We start from the raw sequence: 17027 nt of genomic DNA on the forward strand, positions 1-17027 counted from the left end.
TCTTGGACTCAGCGGTGGTACCCATGGACTGGAGGATTTAGTTTAATTCTGTTCCAGGGAAATTAATGGAGGCACTGGTTAAAGAAGCATTGCAGGATCATCTAGATAAGACTTCAGTTATAGCTTGGACACAGCATGGGTTTGTTAAGGGGAAGTATTACCTGACCAATTTGATTGGATACTATGATGTAGTCACAAAGCAACTGGATGCAAAGAATAACTTTGATATCATATATTTGGATCTTAGAAAAGCATTTGATACTGTTGCACATGGAAGACTGCTGCACAAATTGGAGCAGTGTGGCATTGGAGGCAAATTGCTGCTATGGATAATAAAGGGATGGCTGAATGGGAGAAGACAGAGTGGTAATCAGTGGACACTGCTCTTTGTGGTCTTGATTAGTGGAGCCCTCAGGGTTCAGTGTTGGGTCCATTGTTGTTTTCTGTATTTATAAATGATATTGATGATGGTATATCAGGCTTAATGTCCAAGTTTGCAGACGATACAAAGGTTGGCAGGGTTGTTAATGACAGTACACTGCTACAACAGGATCTAGAAAAGTTGAGGAGATGGGCTGAGAGGTGGCAAATGAAGTTTAACATTGCCAAATGTAAAGTACTACATATGGGAAGCAGTAATCCCAGAGTAACGTATCAACTCTGTGTTACCATACTGACAGTGGTAGAGAATGAAAAGGACCTGGGGGTAATTGTGCAGGCAGATATGAAGTTTTCTGAGCAATGCAGACAGGCTGCAAGAGTAGCTCATGGTGTCTTGTCAATGATATACAGGAATTTTTCTAGCAGGGATAAGGAGGTGATTATCCCCATGTTTAAGGCAATGGTCACGACACACCTGGAGTACTATATACAGGTCTGGAGGTCTCATTTTAAGAAGGATGTAGAGCTGTTGGAATGAGTATATAGAAGGGCAACAAGATTAGTGAAGGGAACAAAGGGTTTCCCTTACGAAGAAAGGCTTAAGTTTTGCAAATTTCAGCATCTGGAGACCAGGCACCTGCGAGGTGATCTGATTGAGGTGTATAAAGCCTTGAATGGTTTGAGCATGCTCAATGTGGATGGGATTCTTCCTCTTGCTCTGAATAATCGCCTGAGAGGGCATAAATTCAAATTGAGGAAAGACGGTTGTAAGACAGATGTGCGGAAGTTTGCCTTTAGCCAATGGGTGGTTGATTGCTGGAACAAACTTTCATCTGTTGTTGTAGAAGTTGATAGCTTAAATAGATTCAAGGCAGAACTTGACAAACACCTGGAGTGAGTGGATGGGCGAAAAAGCCCCCGCCCCCGGCTGATGCTATATAAGCTTGCTTTCTTGCATCATGTGCCTTTGCTAATGCTCACAGAATAATTGTTTTGTCCATGCTGAACACTCGATTACCATTGCATCTCCACGTCAATAATTTCAGAAAGCAGATGGGGGGAACCCAAGGATGCTTCATAATCTGCACTAGCAGTCTCTACTATGTATTCCTATACAGATCTTGTATCTTTGAAACCATCCCCAACTTGCATTACCCAGATCAAAATTATCTGTCACCTCCCAAACCAATTTTTGGATTCTTGTACACATTTCCTTCTCTTTATTCATTACCGACTGCTGAAACCCATTTTTGCACACTTCACGACTCGCCCTTTATCCAACGTTATTGTACTTGCTAATCCTAACTCACAGCCAACAGAAGCCATACCTTCACTACTTTAGGCTCTTGTTTCCATTTTTGCTTCAAAAGAAATTGAGTTTTTTTTTCTTTTTCATCCCAATGGTTCCAGGGGCACTCACATTTTCTCATCTGAACCACATGGTAAAAACAATTCTGAAAATTATTGTTCCACTGAAAAAAATGAAAACTGAAGAGGCTTAACAACAAAAGCAACGTACTCGATTGCTAAAATGATAATGAAAGTGAAACCAAAACCTGTTTTTTTGGATTTATAAGATACATTAGCTTCTAATTTGACATAAAAATAAATAAATTTTCTGTTTATACTCTGGGATGATCACAGGGATCAGAAGCATACAATTATGGCAATTGCTTACAAGGTTAACATCATAGTGCTCCAAAGGCACAAAACCATATGAGACTGTAAATATGTGAGTATACGGGTCTATCTGGATAATGCTCAATGGTCGCAGATACCATCTGCTTGACTTGTTGAGGATCTGCCACTTTGATGCAGTGTAGCAAGCAATATTCAAACTACTGAATGCACTACCACTCTAGACTATATCTCTAGTAGCACAGCAATTTTGTGTTACCTGCTAGACGTAAACAATGAAAAGCACTGTCATTGCTTTGCAGCTTTCAGAAACTACTACACTCAGACCACAACTGTAATACAATTTCATAACATTCTTCTCACAAATACCCGTTACCTTATTTTTTGGACCACTCTCTTAATACTTTCCACTTTGAAGTGATCTCGTTCAGTTTGAGTTACAAACGAGAACGTCATATGGGATAAGATTTCATGCATGCAAGTCCAAATAAATGAAGACTCAATTTTTAATGCTTACCTGAAACAGACAGTGCTAGGGGTTTTGAAGTAATGTGGTACAATGCTGAAGCAGCAATAACACTACATGGAAACTGAAGACATCCAGTATCCAGAATACAGAGGTCTATAAGCTGGAACAAATTAAAAGAACACAAAACATTAGCAAAAGGTAACAAAATTTTCTTGAAAAATTGCCATTCTGTTTTTAAAGCGGGAGGGGAAAAGAACAAGTTATATTAAAAAAAAAAAAAAAAATTACAATGAATTTGAAAATAAGTATCACATTTTATGATTAGATAGAAGAAATGATTAGATATGTGGTTGTAAAAAAATAAAATTAAATAAAATTATTAAAAAATCTGTTGATAATGAAAAGTTAAAGGGCATGGATTTGAACAAGGTATAAATAATGTTAAGAAAATAAATTCCACAGCAGCATATTTAATTTGGAAATTTAATAAGAGAATTATATACATAGCGCCAGACAATTCACGGCACTTATCTGTTCTCAGTGGCACATTAACTACTGAGAAAGTTTAAGTGCTGATAACACACACTTGAGGAGAAAGGTCTTTTCTGACACACTTGAGAAGGTTCTTTGCTGTGCTAGAGACCTAAGGTAACATACTTTTTTACGGCTATAGCACTCCCATTTAAATTTTTCTCACTTAAAAGTTACAAATAAATATATATACAGTGGAACTTCTCTATTATGAACTTTATTTAACAAATTTTTTTGCAAAACATTGCATCTTGAAACGAAATTACATGTAAAATTAACCCCATACAGCAAAGTGTTAGTCTATAACAAATTTTTAAAAAAAATTAGTAAAAGCATTTTTTAAGATTTTCAAGCATTTACTGCTAAACAGCTGCTCAAATATATGACCTCCTTCCCTCCGAGTTGTCATCCTTTTAGTGAATACTTGTGGCCATTGACGCCCATAGGAGGGTCTTTGTCTCATTTTTGTTACAGTTATAAAACCAAATGGGTTTTCTTAAAAGTGGTCATAAATTTTACAATAAATAAGGTAGATTTGTAAATTGATGTTGGCTCAGGGGAAAATGAAATTCTCTGCGGTAAGCCTTTAGTGTGCTGCAGCGGCAATACATAGAATGCTACCATAGTCTGTTTTAGTAATGCCTACCGAGTGACACTCGCTTCTCACCTCAACTGTACCACGTGACCTTCCTGTCAATCATTATATGATATGTCCGTTTCTCATCTAACTGGACTCCCAGTAGATGGTTTCCCGAATTTTTTTTTTTTTTTTTTTTTTTTTAATTTCATTCTTTTAGAACAATTTGTCAATTACATAGGCTATATGCTCCTGTATTTTTTTTTTTCTGAAAAGTAACACAGCATACATTAACCGTAAATTTTCTTTCGTGTACATGTGAATGAAAGTTGTATATTTCTTCAAAGTGATTGAAGGAAAAGTCACGTGATACTGTTGAATTGGCAAGCGAACGTCATTGAGTAGGCGGCATTAACAATTCACTATATGGCCATTGCAGCAAAGTTTGCGGTGTATGTATCAGCAAGAGCTGCAGCAGTCCAGTAATTTTTACTTTTGCGGAAACAATGTTGAAGAGAAAGTGTTTTAAGTATTAATGATAAAGTAAAGATTCTTTGTGATGTTGACCAGGGTTTTAAGAAAAAAGATATTGGGAAGAAATATGGCATACCTGCAAGCAGCTTATCTACGATTTTAAAAAATTGAGAATCAATTTTAAATGCAATTGAAGGAGGAGCAGACAAGAAGCGAATTAAGTTGTGTATATACGAAGAGAAGACTGCCTCCGTAGCCGAGTGGGCAGGAGCGGGAGTGCAGTAGCACACGCTCTTTGAGTAGACCGGGGTTCAAGCCCCTGACTGCTGAATACGGTCAATCTGCCAACCCGCACTGGACCAGCGTGGCAGATTATGGTCCATTTCCCTCAACATGAATTGTTGAGGAGGCTTCCATCCTGCAGTGGGTTGATAATGGCTGCACTTTACTTTTTTTTATATATGAAGATGTTGGTAAAGCTGTTTTAAAATTGGTGCAAATGATACGTGAAAAGAATATACCAATATCGGATCCAATAATTGAGCAACAAGCTCTGAAATATGCACAGTCCCTGTGACATACAGAATTTAATGCGAGCACTGGGTGGCTAGATAAATTTAAGAAGCACCACAGAATTGTGGAAAAGGTTATTTGTGGAGAAAAAGATTGCAACAGTTGGAGGAACAATACCTTAAAGAAGATTTTGGAAGAATATGAACCTAAGGATGTTTTTAATGCTGACGAAATGGGTTTATTCTTTAAATGTTGACCGAATAGAACACTTGCTTTTAAGGATGATAAATGTTTTGGCGGAAAACAAAGCAAAGAAAGAATCACCATGCTAGTTGGAGCAAATATGACAGGAAGTGAAAAATTAAGACTTTTAGTCATCGGAAAATCAAAAAACCCAAGATGTTTTAGAGGCATGAAATCTTTGGAAGTTGACTACATCTTTAATAAAAAAGCATCTTTGAAGACTGGATATTAAAACTAGACAAGCATATAACAAAAGAAAAAAGGAAAATCGTGTTGGTAACTGACAACTGTCCGACACATCCTGCCAAACTTAAAAGTGTGAAGTTGTTGTTTTTACCACCAAACGTGACGTCAAAACTCCAGCCAACAGACCAAGGCATTATTAAAAATTTTAAATTTCATTATCGAAAGAGAATAATAATGAAGATTGTCAATGCATTATCAGAAAATAGAAACTTGGAGGTTACAATTAACCTTAGAGATTGCATCTCTGAACTAGCAAAAGTTTGGACAAACGATGTCACTGAATACACTATTCAAAATTGTTTTTCGAAAGCGGGATTTGCATTGAATACAGAAGTCGAACAACAACTGGACGAACAAGATGAATTGGCCCTTTCACAACTGAAAAACTTTTGGACATTATTAGAATCGTCCAGAAACATCGAAAATGAAATAACACTGGATAGTTATGTTTATGTAGATCAAGATCTGACTACAACAGAACATCCAAATGAAGATGAAATACTGCTGAACAGCGTTAAACGCGACCATGATCATGAAGAAACGATGATGCTGAAGACACATCAGAACAGCACATAGAACAGCCAATTATTTGCGAAGAAATTATTAACGCTTTTTAAACGGTTCGTATGGGTCTACAGTTTTGTGAAAATGTTCCTGATAATGTTTTTAATGCTCTGAACAAATGTGAGGTTTTCTTTGAGAATTGGACATTTTTTAATTGTACTGCGCAAACAAAAATTGTGTAAACGTAATTTAAGTAAGTGTTTTTGAAATAAAATACATTAAAAATAAATTTAGATTAATTTTCATTTTCTAATTAAATAATATCTAATAAAAAAGATATTCTCTGTATAACAAAATTTCTCTATAACGAATTTTTTTGCTGGATTTATCGAATTCGTTATAGAGAAGTTCAACTGTATATATATATAAAATAACCCAGACATAATTTTCCTCTTGATTTTTTGCTTCACGAAAGGGGCAAACAAATTACAAATTCTAGGAATCAATAATTGTAAAAGTTCGATTACTTTCTAGAAATTGTTCAGAATGTAGGCGAGTTGAAGGTGTGTCAAAAAAGAAGGTGTAGTGCATTAAGTGTACAGGTTTAACTTAATATAAACAAAAAAAAAAAAAAGTTATTTACTAAATAACGGAAATAGCCTCCATAATGCTCTTTGGAGCAAGTCTCATCAAAAGCACCATAAAGGGCATTTAAGATGGTAGCATGAAAATAACTTTTAAAATTGGAGAAGTGGGGGGGAGTTGTACCTGTCAGCCATCATTACCCAATTCTGAATCACAAAAGCCAAACTTCACAGGAATTCAGATCCAGAAGTAGATGAAATTGAATATAGTGATTAGTGATGCAAAAACAGATTCAGGTTTCCCATAATGATGGGAAACCTGCATCTGGGTCAAATTTAAAGAAATATTTTGGATTTCTTTCATTTTTTTCAAAATGAAATTCTGATCAAATCCACTTGGATAGATGAAGGGGGAGCACACTGAGGAGTCTATATCCTGTAACAACTGGATATAGTTTGGTGTAATTCAAGCCAATAGCAAAGTATTAAGTCATTACAAGAAATTTAGCAGGATGTATACAGAAGGCTAGGAATCGTAAATTTGGATAATAATGCACACCATCACTACAAATATTTCTGGGAGTTCAGATATGTTTCCTGTAGCTATACACCTACAGGCACTTATTGCCTGCTAATTCATCTATATTGCTGCATAAAAGGTTTGCCTTTAGCCAGCAGGTAGTTGATTGCTGGAGCAGTCTTCCATCTGTTGCTGTGGAAGTTGATAGTTTAAACAAATTTAAGGCTGAACTAGATAAACATTTGGAGTGAACGGATGGGTGAAATTGGAAGGTTTTTTTTTTTTTTTTTGGCTGATGTTACATAAGCTTGCTTTCTTGCATCATATTCCTCAACTAATGCTAATAAACTTCAACAATTCCAATGTATCAAAGTTCTACATTACTTGGTTTTAGAATTTGTCTTTAAACCTAATTTATTTGAAGACACTAATTTATGGAAATCACAACTCTTTTTTTTTTTCTGAAAATACAGGGGAGCCATTATCTAAGTCATCACCTGCATGGAGTGTCTTTGGCTAGTTTCTGTGGGATTAGCTGTTTGTTAGGTACTACATTAAATGGAATATTCATCATTCATCAACTGTTTGAGCACATGAATGTCTTGATGGAACTGAGTACCAGTCATGGGTAGGCAGCCTAAACATATTTGGGGAAACAGGAACAACTGTTCCTGTTTCCCCAAATGTTTAGGGTTCCTGTTGTTTCCCCAAACAATTTGGCTAACAACTGTTTTCCAGCTTTTGATAATAGCAGTACATGAGCATGGAGGCATAATTGCAACATTCTTCTTGCTGTTGTTTTCCACTTTATATTTTTTTTTGGAATTTTTCCAAAAGTTTATATTTTCACAAAACTTTGAGAAGGCAGGACAATTTCCTTTGTAGTTTAGAGAAGAGGGGGAGGTGACTGTATACTAATTTATGTTCTTTGTACTAGACAAAGAGAACAATCCACAAGTTACTTCCACATACAACTTGTAACCGTATTTCTGGTATTTCTGACATTTGATGGGGTTCAAGTAAATAAGGACAGATTTGATATGAGAAGTATTATGCAACTTTAAATATTTGAAGTAGAATGGGGAATTAAAAATAAGTAGGACACTCCAAATAGGAATATGGTTTTAATTTTCTAATCATAATACATCTTGCTTTTATACTCTTTGGTCTTGAACTATTCCCTCCTTCGAGATGATTAACCAGTTCCAAAATAATTTGACCGGAAATAATTGGATGAAAATGTTTTTAATCAGAAGTTCCCCTGATTAAAACCTTTAACCATTTTTGGGAAACTTGCAACTGGTTGAATGCCATCCACCCTCCCTCCTCTTTTTTGGTACAAGGAATGCACTATTTTTCCTCCTTCATGGTATGCACTATACCAGGAAGGAGGAAATAAACACTTTGATGTAAAGTTTTTTTATCTTTTTTAGATGAGAAGAGCCACAGTAATTTTCTTTGTTATCCAGATTAGGGCTCTACTGGCACAAAATCCATTTTTACCCCCAAATTACCAAGTAAAGGAAGGGGAGGGATTAGTAAGGGTTGTATTCCATATAAAAAAACTACAGAAAGGTGGCTTTTCTTTCTGGCCCTTTCCTTAAGACTTTTAGGATAAAGAGCTATAAGGAAATCTAAAAATATCAGAAATCAAGAAGTGTTACTCCTAAGGAACTATACTAAAGCGGAGAGAAACACATGACGCCTTAGGTCAAAAAGAGCTGAAACACAATTTGGGTGGGGGAGGGGATCAACTAAAGGCATTTTAATCACCTTTAGAACACAGTGATAGTCAGTGAGGACAGCTGTTAGGATAGCAGTTGGCAACTGTACACTCCACTCAATGTTTTCAATTAAAGAAAAAACATTTGTTAGGATTTTCTCCCTATCAGGAATGCCACTTTTATCATAGATGACAATTTGTCAGCACATAAGCTGCTATGAAAGAGGTTTTAGGCTCCTCAGTTATATTTTATATGAAATAAATTAGTTTAAACTAAAGATACATTAAATGAAAGATATACTTTTATGTTAATGTTATTTAACCACCGAGGAAGAGGCCAAAGTAAGCTCAATAATGTATTGCAGCTTGCAGTTAAGTCAGTCCCAATTTAATTTTTAAAAAATACAGTGCTGTGTTAATTTCTCTTTTTTAATTAAAATATTATGAATTTTCATATTCCCAATGATTACAACATAAGTGTTGTTGTAATCATTGGGAATATGAAATGATTACAACACAAGAACTACCTGAGACACTGTTCTTTATAGAAAGTGTCTCAGGTAGTATTTTTTTTCTATGTCGCAAACATGATTCACCTTAATTATATATAAGGTTTCCAAATATAAGGAGGGATATATTAAAGAAGAAATAAAACTACAAAAAACTAATTACCTGAGCTACTTGAATAAATGTATGGGCAGATACATCAGGTTTCAAAAATTCATCACCATTCTTTTGTGAATTATTGGACAATTGAAGATACACACTCAACCAACTGTTGACTGTCATTGGTGTAAGATCCCAGTTTAATACCTATTTAAAAAAAAAATTAATTGTAGGGGATTTGTTAATTTCAATTAATGAACAAAATCTGCTAAGACTTATCATTCAACATTAACTTAGAAGGTATTAGATATTTTCTAATGAGAGAAAACACCTACCATGAAGGTAAATAATTAATTAGGAGATATACCAAAATAAAGAAAAAGTTCTTATCCTTCTTACAAAAAACTGTTTGCAACAGAAGAAAAAAACTGACCATATACTAATACATAACACAGCAATTCAAAATTCATGCAACCCAAATTGTAAGCGTTAATTTATCATTGACAACTTCACAGATTTTGATTCTAAGTGCTACAGTAGCAGTACTGGTCATCCTAGATATCTAACTATTTATTGTTATTATATGCTAGTTTTAGTAGTGTAGTAGTGTTTTCTACAATAAATGCAGTAGATCATTTTCCCAGTAACAGCACATGTTCTTAACTGAGCATCCATTAACCCCAGATTTATTACCTTTCAAATGACTACTTAAAAGGAGCAATATACACCAACCCTCACACAGCAAGAGAATTACAGTAAAAGTCAAATATTTTACTTAAAACTACATCAGATATTTGAACAATAACTATTCTAACACAATGTCGTTTCATCAAACATGGTATACTGGCCCACTATTTCTCTGCACAAATGTTTGTTGTACAGAGAAATAGTGTGGACCTGTAAATAAGAATGTGTTGTAAAGGGGATTAATGATATGTCATCAATTACTTAACTAATTTAGTTTTTTTCAAAAATTTGCCAGTCTATGGGTTATGACATATGATAATACAGTGATCTGCATTTTGCATGCTGTATACACAACTTGGATCGGTATCAATGTAAGCCACACTATATATATATATATATATATTGATCTGTTATGTTAATTTTAAATTAAGTATGACTTCGCTCATTATGGTGGATTTTTGGTTCCCTTTTTAGGCCATGGTCACATACTAATATTAGGCTATATAGTTAAAAATATAGAACATGGTACTTATAGATATCCATTATTATATATATTAATTAAATCCAAATGAATCGAAAATTAGACTGCAAAAATAAGAGCAAAATTAAGTGAAAATAAAAAATAATAAGGATAGTAGAGCAGACATCAGTGGTAGCAAAAATGCAAAAACCACTACACGTTGCATGTATATAACTGTAATATTATGTTTCAATGAAAAGAAATGAAAATATACCAGTAGCGTGGCGAACCAGTAGAGCGAAGAATTTAACATACAAAATTAAGGATAGAGTAATGCTGGAGAAACATTATTAAATAATTTAGTTATATAATATCGGTGTAGGTACACCATAGTTAACCCATAAATTTGAACTATGTATGTAGTGTAAAAGGCATTGTTTTAATAGTATCTCATATTGTGGGTGCCTTCACAATGAGATAGCTGGTATTGCACTACTTCAAATAAATAACGCTTCTCTAGTAGAGAAGACTACTGTTATTTATTTTCAGAGGATACCACCACCCAGATGATCGTTTTGAAGCTAGTGGGTGGGCAGGTACCCTGGTAGTGCAACATACCATCACGGTTGCGAGGTTATATCCACAATATGAGAGATGCCAAAGGGTGTTGGTAATAATGTATTTGAAGACGAAATGCATAACGCATGATCCTTATGGGTTTTGGTAATTAACTATATAATATGGGTGAAGATACACCATAGTTAACCCATAAATTTGAACTACGTATGTAGTGTAAAAGGCATTGTTTTAATAGTATCTCATATTGTGGGTGCCTTCACAACGAGATAGCTGGTATTGCACTATTCAAATAAATAACGCTTCTCTAGTAGAGAAGACTACTGTTATTTATTTTCAGAGGATATTACACTACATACGTAGTTCAAATTTATGGGTTAACTAACAAAGATCACACAATATTACAGACACTATCAGCTATATTTATGTCAATAATGCTAGTTACTGCTAATCAACAGCTGGATAAATCTGCAAGTACTTAAATAGTATGTCAAGAACAAGAGGATAAATTTTATCAGCTTACTTTTAATATGACTAGTTCCTTTTCCAGTATTTCATTTTCTGTGCAAGCACCATCAGTAACATATGCAAATTCATGAATCTTAGGTGGGTAAATTTCCTGAAATATCAAACAAATAATAATAAAAAAAGAGGAAAAGTGGTCAAAAGTTTATCTAAAATAATAAAAAAAAAAAAAAAAACCATGTGGAAAATAGTCTTTAAAACTAGATAAAAGAGAAATGCGAAGGGAATAATTCAATTTTTTAAACAAAGCACAGCATTCCTTAAATGATACAGTTTATAACAGATCTAATTATAATAAATAATTTTAATGCCAATTAAAGTTTTTTTTTTTTTTTTTTTTTTTTTAAATCAGGTATGTTCAAGACAGCCGAAAATAGCTAACTTCTATATTCTTTTCATAAAGAAAAATTGCCACTGTGGAAAGAATGTATTTGGAGTAAGTACACAATGAAATTCTATATTTATTTGCTGAAGACTTATCCTTGAAAAATTGTTAACAGGAGAGACTGCTTCTACAGGGATGGGATACACTTAAACAGAAAGGGTGCAAGAATATTGGTTGATGCTATTCGAGGCAGTGTTAGGTGGGTCAGAAAACTGCTAGCTTGGGGGGGATTCAGACCAAAAGTAGCCGCAGGCAGAGGTGAAGGTGATTCTTGCACAACTTCTATCAGAATAAGTAGCGACCTGGAGGTTTCAGGAACCGATAGCAGTCATCGTGAAACAGGTGGGTATATGGGATGTGTCAGGGTAACCAGGTATAGGTACATGTATACCAATGCTAGAAGTATAGTAAATAAATTTGATGAATTTGAAGTGTTGGTCGAGACATCAAAGGCAGATATATTGTTGGGATATCAGAGACGTGGTGTCACACTGATATTAGGAATGCAGAATTGGAATTTGGGGAGTACATTGCGTACAGAAAGGAGGTGTCATGCTGTTAATTAAGAAAAACATAAAATCAAAAGAAGTGCATCCAGTTGATATAGATGAACAGTGCACTGTTGAGTCAGTTTGGTGTGACATAAGCACTGCAAAAGCAAAAATAAGAGTAGGAGTGTGTTATAGGCTCAAACGAGTACAATGAACAATTGTACAGAGAAATAGTGGGCTAGTAAATCAGAATGTCTTATAATGGGGGATTTTAACTCCCCAGATATTGACTGGAACTTGTGGGTTGGTCACTCACACACTAGTAAGATTTTTGTGGATTTATTGGATGATTGTTTTCTGCAGCGCATGTTCGAGAGGCAACCAGAGAGGGTAATACTCTTGATCTGGTTATCAGCAGTGATCATTCGTGTATTAAGAATTTGCAGATAAAGGAACCACTAGGTGGCAGTGATCACAGCGTACTGTTGTGGGATTTACTTAAAGATTTAATTACCATCAGGGGTAAAGGAAAGGGTTTTTGCTTCCATAAAGGTGAGTACAATGATCTCAGACAGTTTTTAAATTCTGTACAGTGGGATCAACTGACAATGTTACCAACAGTAAATTCTAAGTGGGAAGCATTCAAGGAATTAATCGTGGAAGCTACTAAAAGTTTATTACCTATTAAGAAATATTGTTCAAGGTTTAGGCCAAAATGGTTATCTAATGAATTAATGAGACTCGTGACAGAAGAAAAATGCATGGGATGCATATATTTTATCAAGTGACTCAGAAGCCTATGGCAGATATAAGCTAGTCTGTAATCAGGTCACAAAGGAGGTTAGGCAGGCGAAGGCAGATTACGAGAAATCTTTGGCAAAGGATGCCAAGAAAAACAGCAAGGATTTCTTTACTTATATAAACTCAAAAAGGAAGAGGATGAATCTGATTGGTCCACTTGATATCGATGGTTCGACTGTTGATGATCCTGCTCAGATAGCAAACAAACTGAATGAGTATTTTGCAGCTACATTCACACATGAGGAGTTATTAAGATTTGAAAATGGCAGGTTATCAAATTGTAGCAGGATACTTAAATGATTTTGTAATAACTGAGAGCAAAGTGGAGGAGAAATTGTTGAAGTTAAACATAAGAAAGGAACCTGGGGTGGATGGGATCTATCCAGTTATATTAAAGGAGGCGGCAAAGCAACTAAGCAAACCCTTAGCCATAATTATGAGAGCATCCTTGGACTCAGGGGAGGTCCCCATGAACTGGAGATGTGCAAATGTAACCCAAATTCACAAAGGGGGATCGAAGGGTGACACGAGTAATTACAGACCAGTTAGTTTAACTTTGGTTCCGGGTAAAATAATGGAGTCACTGGTTAAAGATGCATTGTAGGATATCTAGACAAGACTGCAGCAATAATTCAGACACAGCATGGGTTTGTTAGCGGAAAGTGTTGTCTGACAAATTTGATAGGATATTATGATGTTGTTACAAAGGAACTGGATGCAAAAAATAATTTTGATATCAAAATTTGGATTTCAGGAAAGCTTTTGACACTGTTGCGCATGGAAGAGTATTGTACAAATTGGAGCAGAATGGTATTAAGGGTAAGTTGCTACAATGGAAAAAAGGATGGTTGGGTGGGAGAAGACAGAGGGTGGTAATCAATGGGTGCTGCTGCTCTTCGGCAGCAGCACCCATTGATCACCACTGTTGTTTTGTATATTTATCAATGATATTGATGAAGGTATATCAGGCTTAATATCGAAGTTTACAGATGATACAAAGGTTGGCAGGGTTGTTAATGATAGTAATGGCAGTGTGCTACTGCAACAGGATCTAGATAATTTGGGCAGATGGGCTAAGAAATAGCAACTGAAGTTTAACCTTGACAAATGCAAAGTACTGCATATGGGTAGAAGTAACCTCAGAGAAACGTACCAACTGTGTGGTACTACACTTAAAGTGGTAGAAAATGAAAAAGACCTGGGAGTAATTGTGCAGTCAGATATGAAGTTTTCTGAGCAATGCAGACAGGCTGCCAGGGCAGGTCATCGGGTTTTGTCAATGATATATAGGAATTTTGCTAGCAGGGAGGAGGTGATTGTCCCTCTGTATAAGGCAATGGTCAGGCCACGCCTTGAGTACTGCGTACAGGTCTGGAGGCCTCATTTTAGGAGGGATGTAGATTTACTTGAGCGTGTACAGAGAAGGGCAACAAGATTGGTGAGGGGAATGAAGGGATCCTCTTACCAAGAGAGGCTTAAGTTCTGCAAATTGCAGTGGCTAGAGACTAGGCACCTGCGCGGTGATCTGATTGAGGTCTATAAGGCCTTGAATGGGTTGAGCACGCTGAATGATGATGGGATCCTTCCACTTGTTCAGATTATGAACCTAAGGGGACATAAATTCTAATTAAGAAAGGATAGAGGTAGAATAGATGTGCGGAAATTTGCCTTTAGCCAGCGGGTGGTTAATTGCTGAAACAAACTTTCTTCTGTCATTGTGGAAGTTGATAGGTTGAATAAATTTAAGGAGGAACTGGACAGGCATTTGGAGAGAATGGTGTGATTTTTTTTTTTTTTTTTTTTTTGGCTGATGCTGCATAAGCTCATACACTTGCTTTCTTGCATCACATGCCACTACTACTACTACTATAGGCCAATAAATAAAAGCAAAATTATTAAAAAAAGTCAAACTAAATATTTACTCATTCTCTTGTTCAATACTGGTCATATGCATTTTTTCTTGGATGGGATAAACTCTAGGTAATAATATACACATAACTAGTTTTGAATTGTAACAAGCCAATGCATATTTGTATGTTCCCTTAAGTGACAAAAAAAAAAAAAACTAGTTATATATTTAATGTTACTTTTATTTGCATTCTGTATAAGAATGTGTTCAGTAGTTACATTTACTTGAAATTTTATTAATTTTATGCCAAAAAGGATCTGAGCCATCATGAGTTACATTTTTTTAATATTTACCAGTACATGTTATAAAATACCTCCAAATATAGTTGACTTCCAAAAAATATCTTATCAAATTAAAGATAAGCATTATTAACTGATTAAAAGAAAACAGACAGCTGCTATACCCATGCGATTGGGCACAATGCACAATTTTTTTTTTTATGGAAACCCCAATTTTACTGTATTAACAACACAACACTGTCACTGGAGTGTATTATATTATAAAACTTCTTGGTAAGTAATATTTTTGGTGTACTGCTTTTGAAGTAGGTGTGGATATTAATTTTCATGTATTATCTTCAATCAAACTTTTGATACCATTTCATAGAGCTGCTCTAGAAAATGCAAAGTTGATCATTAGTACAGTCAGCTGTGCTATAATGCACATTTTAGCAACGCGACTGATATATTAGGGAACAATGTGAGTATAACGGAATTTTTGGATTGGCTTACGCGCGATTATCTCTAACTTACACCCAGGTGAATGCAAAACCCAGCACCAAGCTGAACGTAGTGACCTGTGCAGCAATACATACAAGTTTATGAAGCTTACACAGAAATTTTCTGAGGTGGGATAACACGAGCAGAGGATCACATTTCTGCAGGTTACAACCATAAAATAATAAAAATTTTTTTTGGCAGTTCTCAGTTTATTGGGCGTTCCTGTTAGTGCAATCTAATTATAAACGGGTAGTAAACTGTCTTATTGCATTTGTGACAATACTGATAGCTGGAATTCTGTGGGTTTTTACATTGTTATGGTGAAATGAATTTCCCATCCTTCCATGAAATCTTTAATCATATACAAAAAAAAATTTCAGAATCTTCTCGTTCTGATTTTTAACGTGCAAAATTGTTACTGCATATCTCACTTGTGTAATTTGTGTGTGACATGTTCGTCGTTATTGATTGCTTATCTTTTTTACTTTTTGAATTTTACAATCTAAAAAAAAAAAAAAAAGTCAATGAACAGAAATATAAATTAGTATGTATATATTTAGTGATATATTTACTGTAATATTTATTTATTTATTAGAAATTTGAGATGTAGCCTGTGCTAGCAAGTTTATTGGGTTTCTTAACTTTTTTTAGCATTTTGCTTACCAGATTGAACATTTTTTTTTTTTTTTTAATGTTCTGCCCCATCTCTATTTTTCCCATAAGCCCTGTTGTTTTTAATGTGCGAAATACCATAACGCACATATTTTTAGGAACACACACGTACTGCATTATAGCAGAACTGACTATAAATGTTGGATTGGGAATAGTGTTTGAACTGAAAAATATAAACCAAAATGGTACTATTTGGCAACAAAAATAAGATAAAATTATATTTTTGAGGTTTGTTCAACATATGTTACACCAGTTTTTTTTTTATTGCTTCTGATATTATAACACCATGATTAATCAAATTTTTAACTGATAACAATTGTCTAAAGATTTTAGAGAGAAACCCCCCCCAGGAAGTTTACTAACCTTGAACTTAATTTGAAAAAGTTAACTTTATTTTCATCCACCATCCTTATCTGTGGGGAACACCAATCACTAGAGCTTGTCACTCATCAAAATGCATATTTATCAATAAAAGCAAGTGTTTACAGGTCAATGTGCATGGTGTGCAGGCTGAAAAACTGGGAATAACTCAGAAAAAATCAACTCATTCCAGCTGAATCGACCTATACTGAAAAAGACTCCTCCAATAATTGATGGGAACTGAATCCAAACCTTTTCAAATGAGTGGCAGACTGCAGCACATTGGGCCAACAAAACTGCCTTAGAGGAGAGATTACTATGGTAGTACAAACTGGTCTCCCAGGCCATAGCCTTTCATTTCATTATATTCTCCTATGCAATCCTTTTCACAGTTAGACTTATTTTCAGTCATAGTAAGCCCTCTGTCTAATGC

At 35.0% G+C, this 17027-nt stretch overlaps 1 protein-coding gene across 1 annotated transcript in view; it reads right to left on the bottom strand.

Moving 5' to 3' along the window:
- LOC150082652 (G1/S-specific cyclin-E1-like) overlaps nucleotides 1–17027 on the bottom strand; it is an 87409-nt gene that overhangs the window by 11231 nt on the left and 59151 nt on the right. Inside the window, exons 7-9 of the mRNA XM_090378230.1 lie at nucleotides 11256–11351; nucleotides 9076–9216; nucleotides 2537–2648 (exon numbers count right to left, since the gene is read on the bottom strand). Coding sequence (XP_090234356.1) covers nucleotides 2537–2648; nucleotides 9076–9216; nucleotides 11256–11351 — 349 coding nt within the window. The remainder of the gene's footprint in view (nucleotides 1–2536; nucleotides 2649–9075; nucleotides 9217–11255; nucleotides 11352–17027) is intronic.

Source organism: Mastigoproctus giganteus, chromosome 7 (genome assembly GCF_048544385.1).
Source record: "Mastigoproctus giganteus isolate SK-2022 chromosome 7, ASM4854438v1, whole genome shotgun sequence".
Lineage (NCBI taxonomy): Eukaryota > Metazoa > Arthropoda > Arachnida > Uropygi > Thelyphonidae > Mastigoproctus > Mastigoproctus giganteus.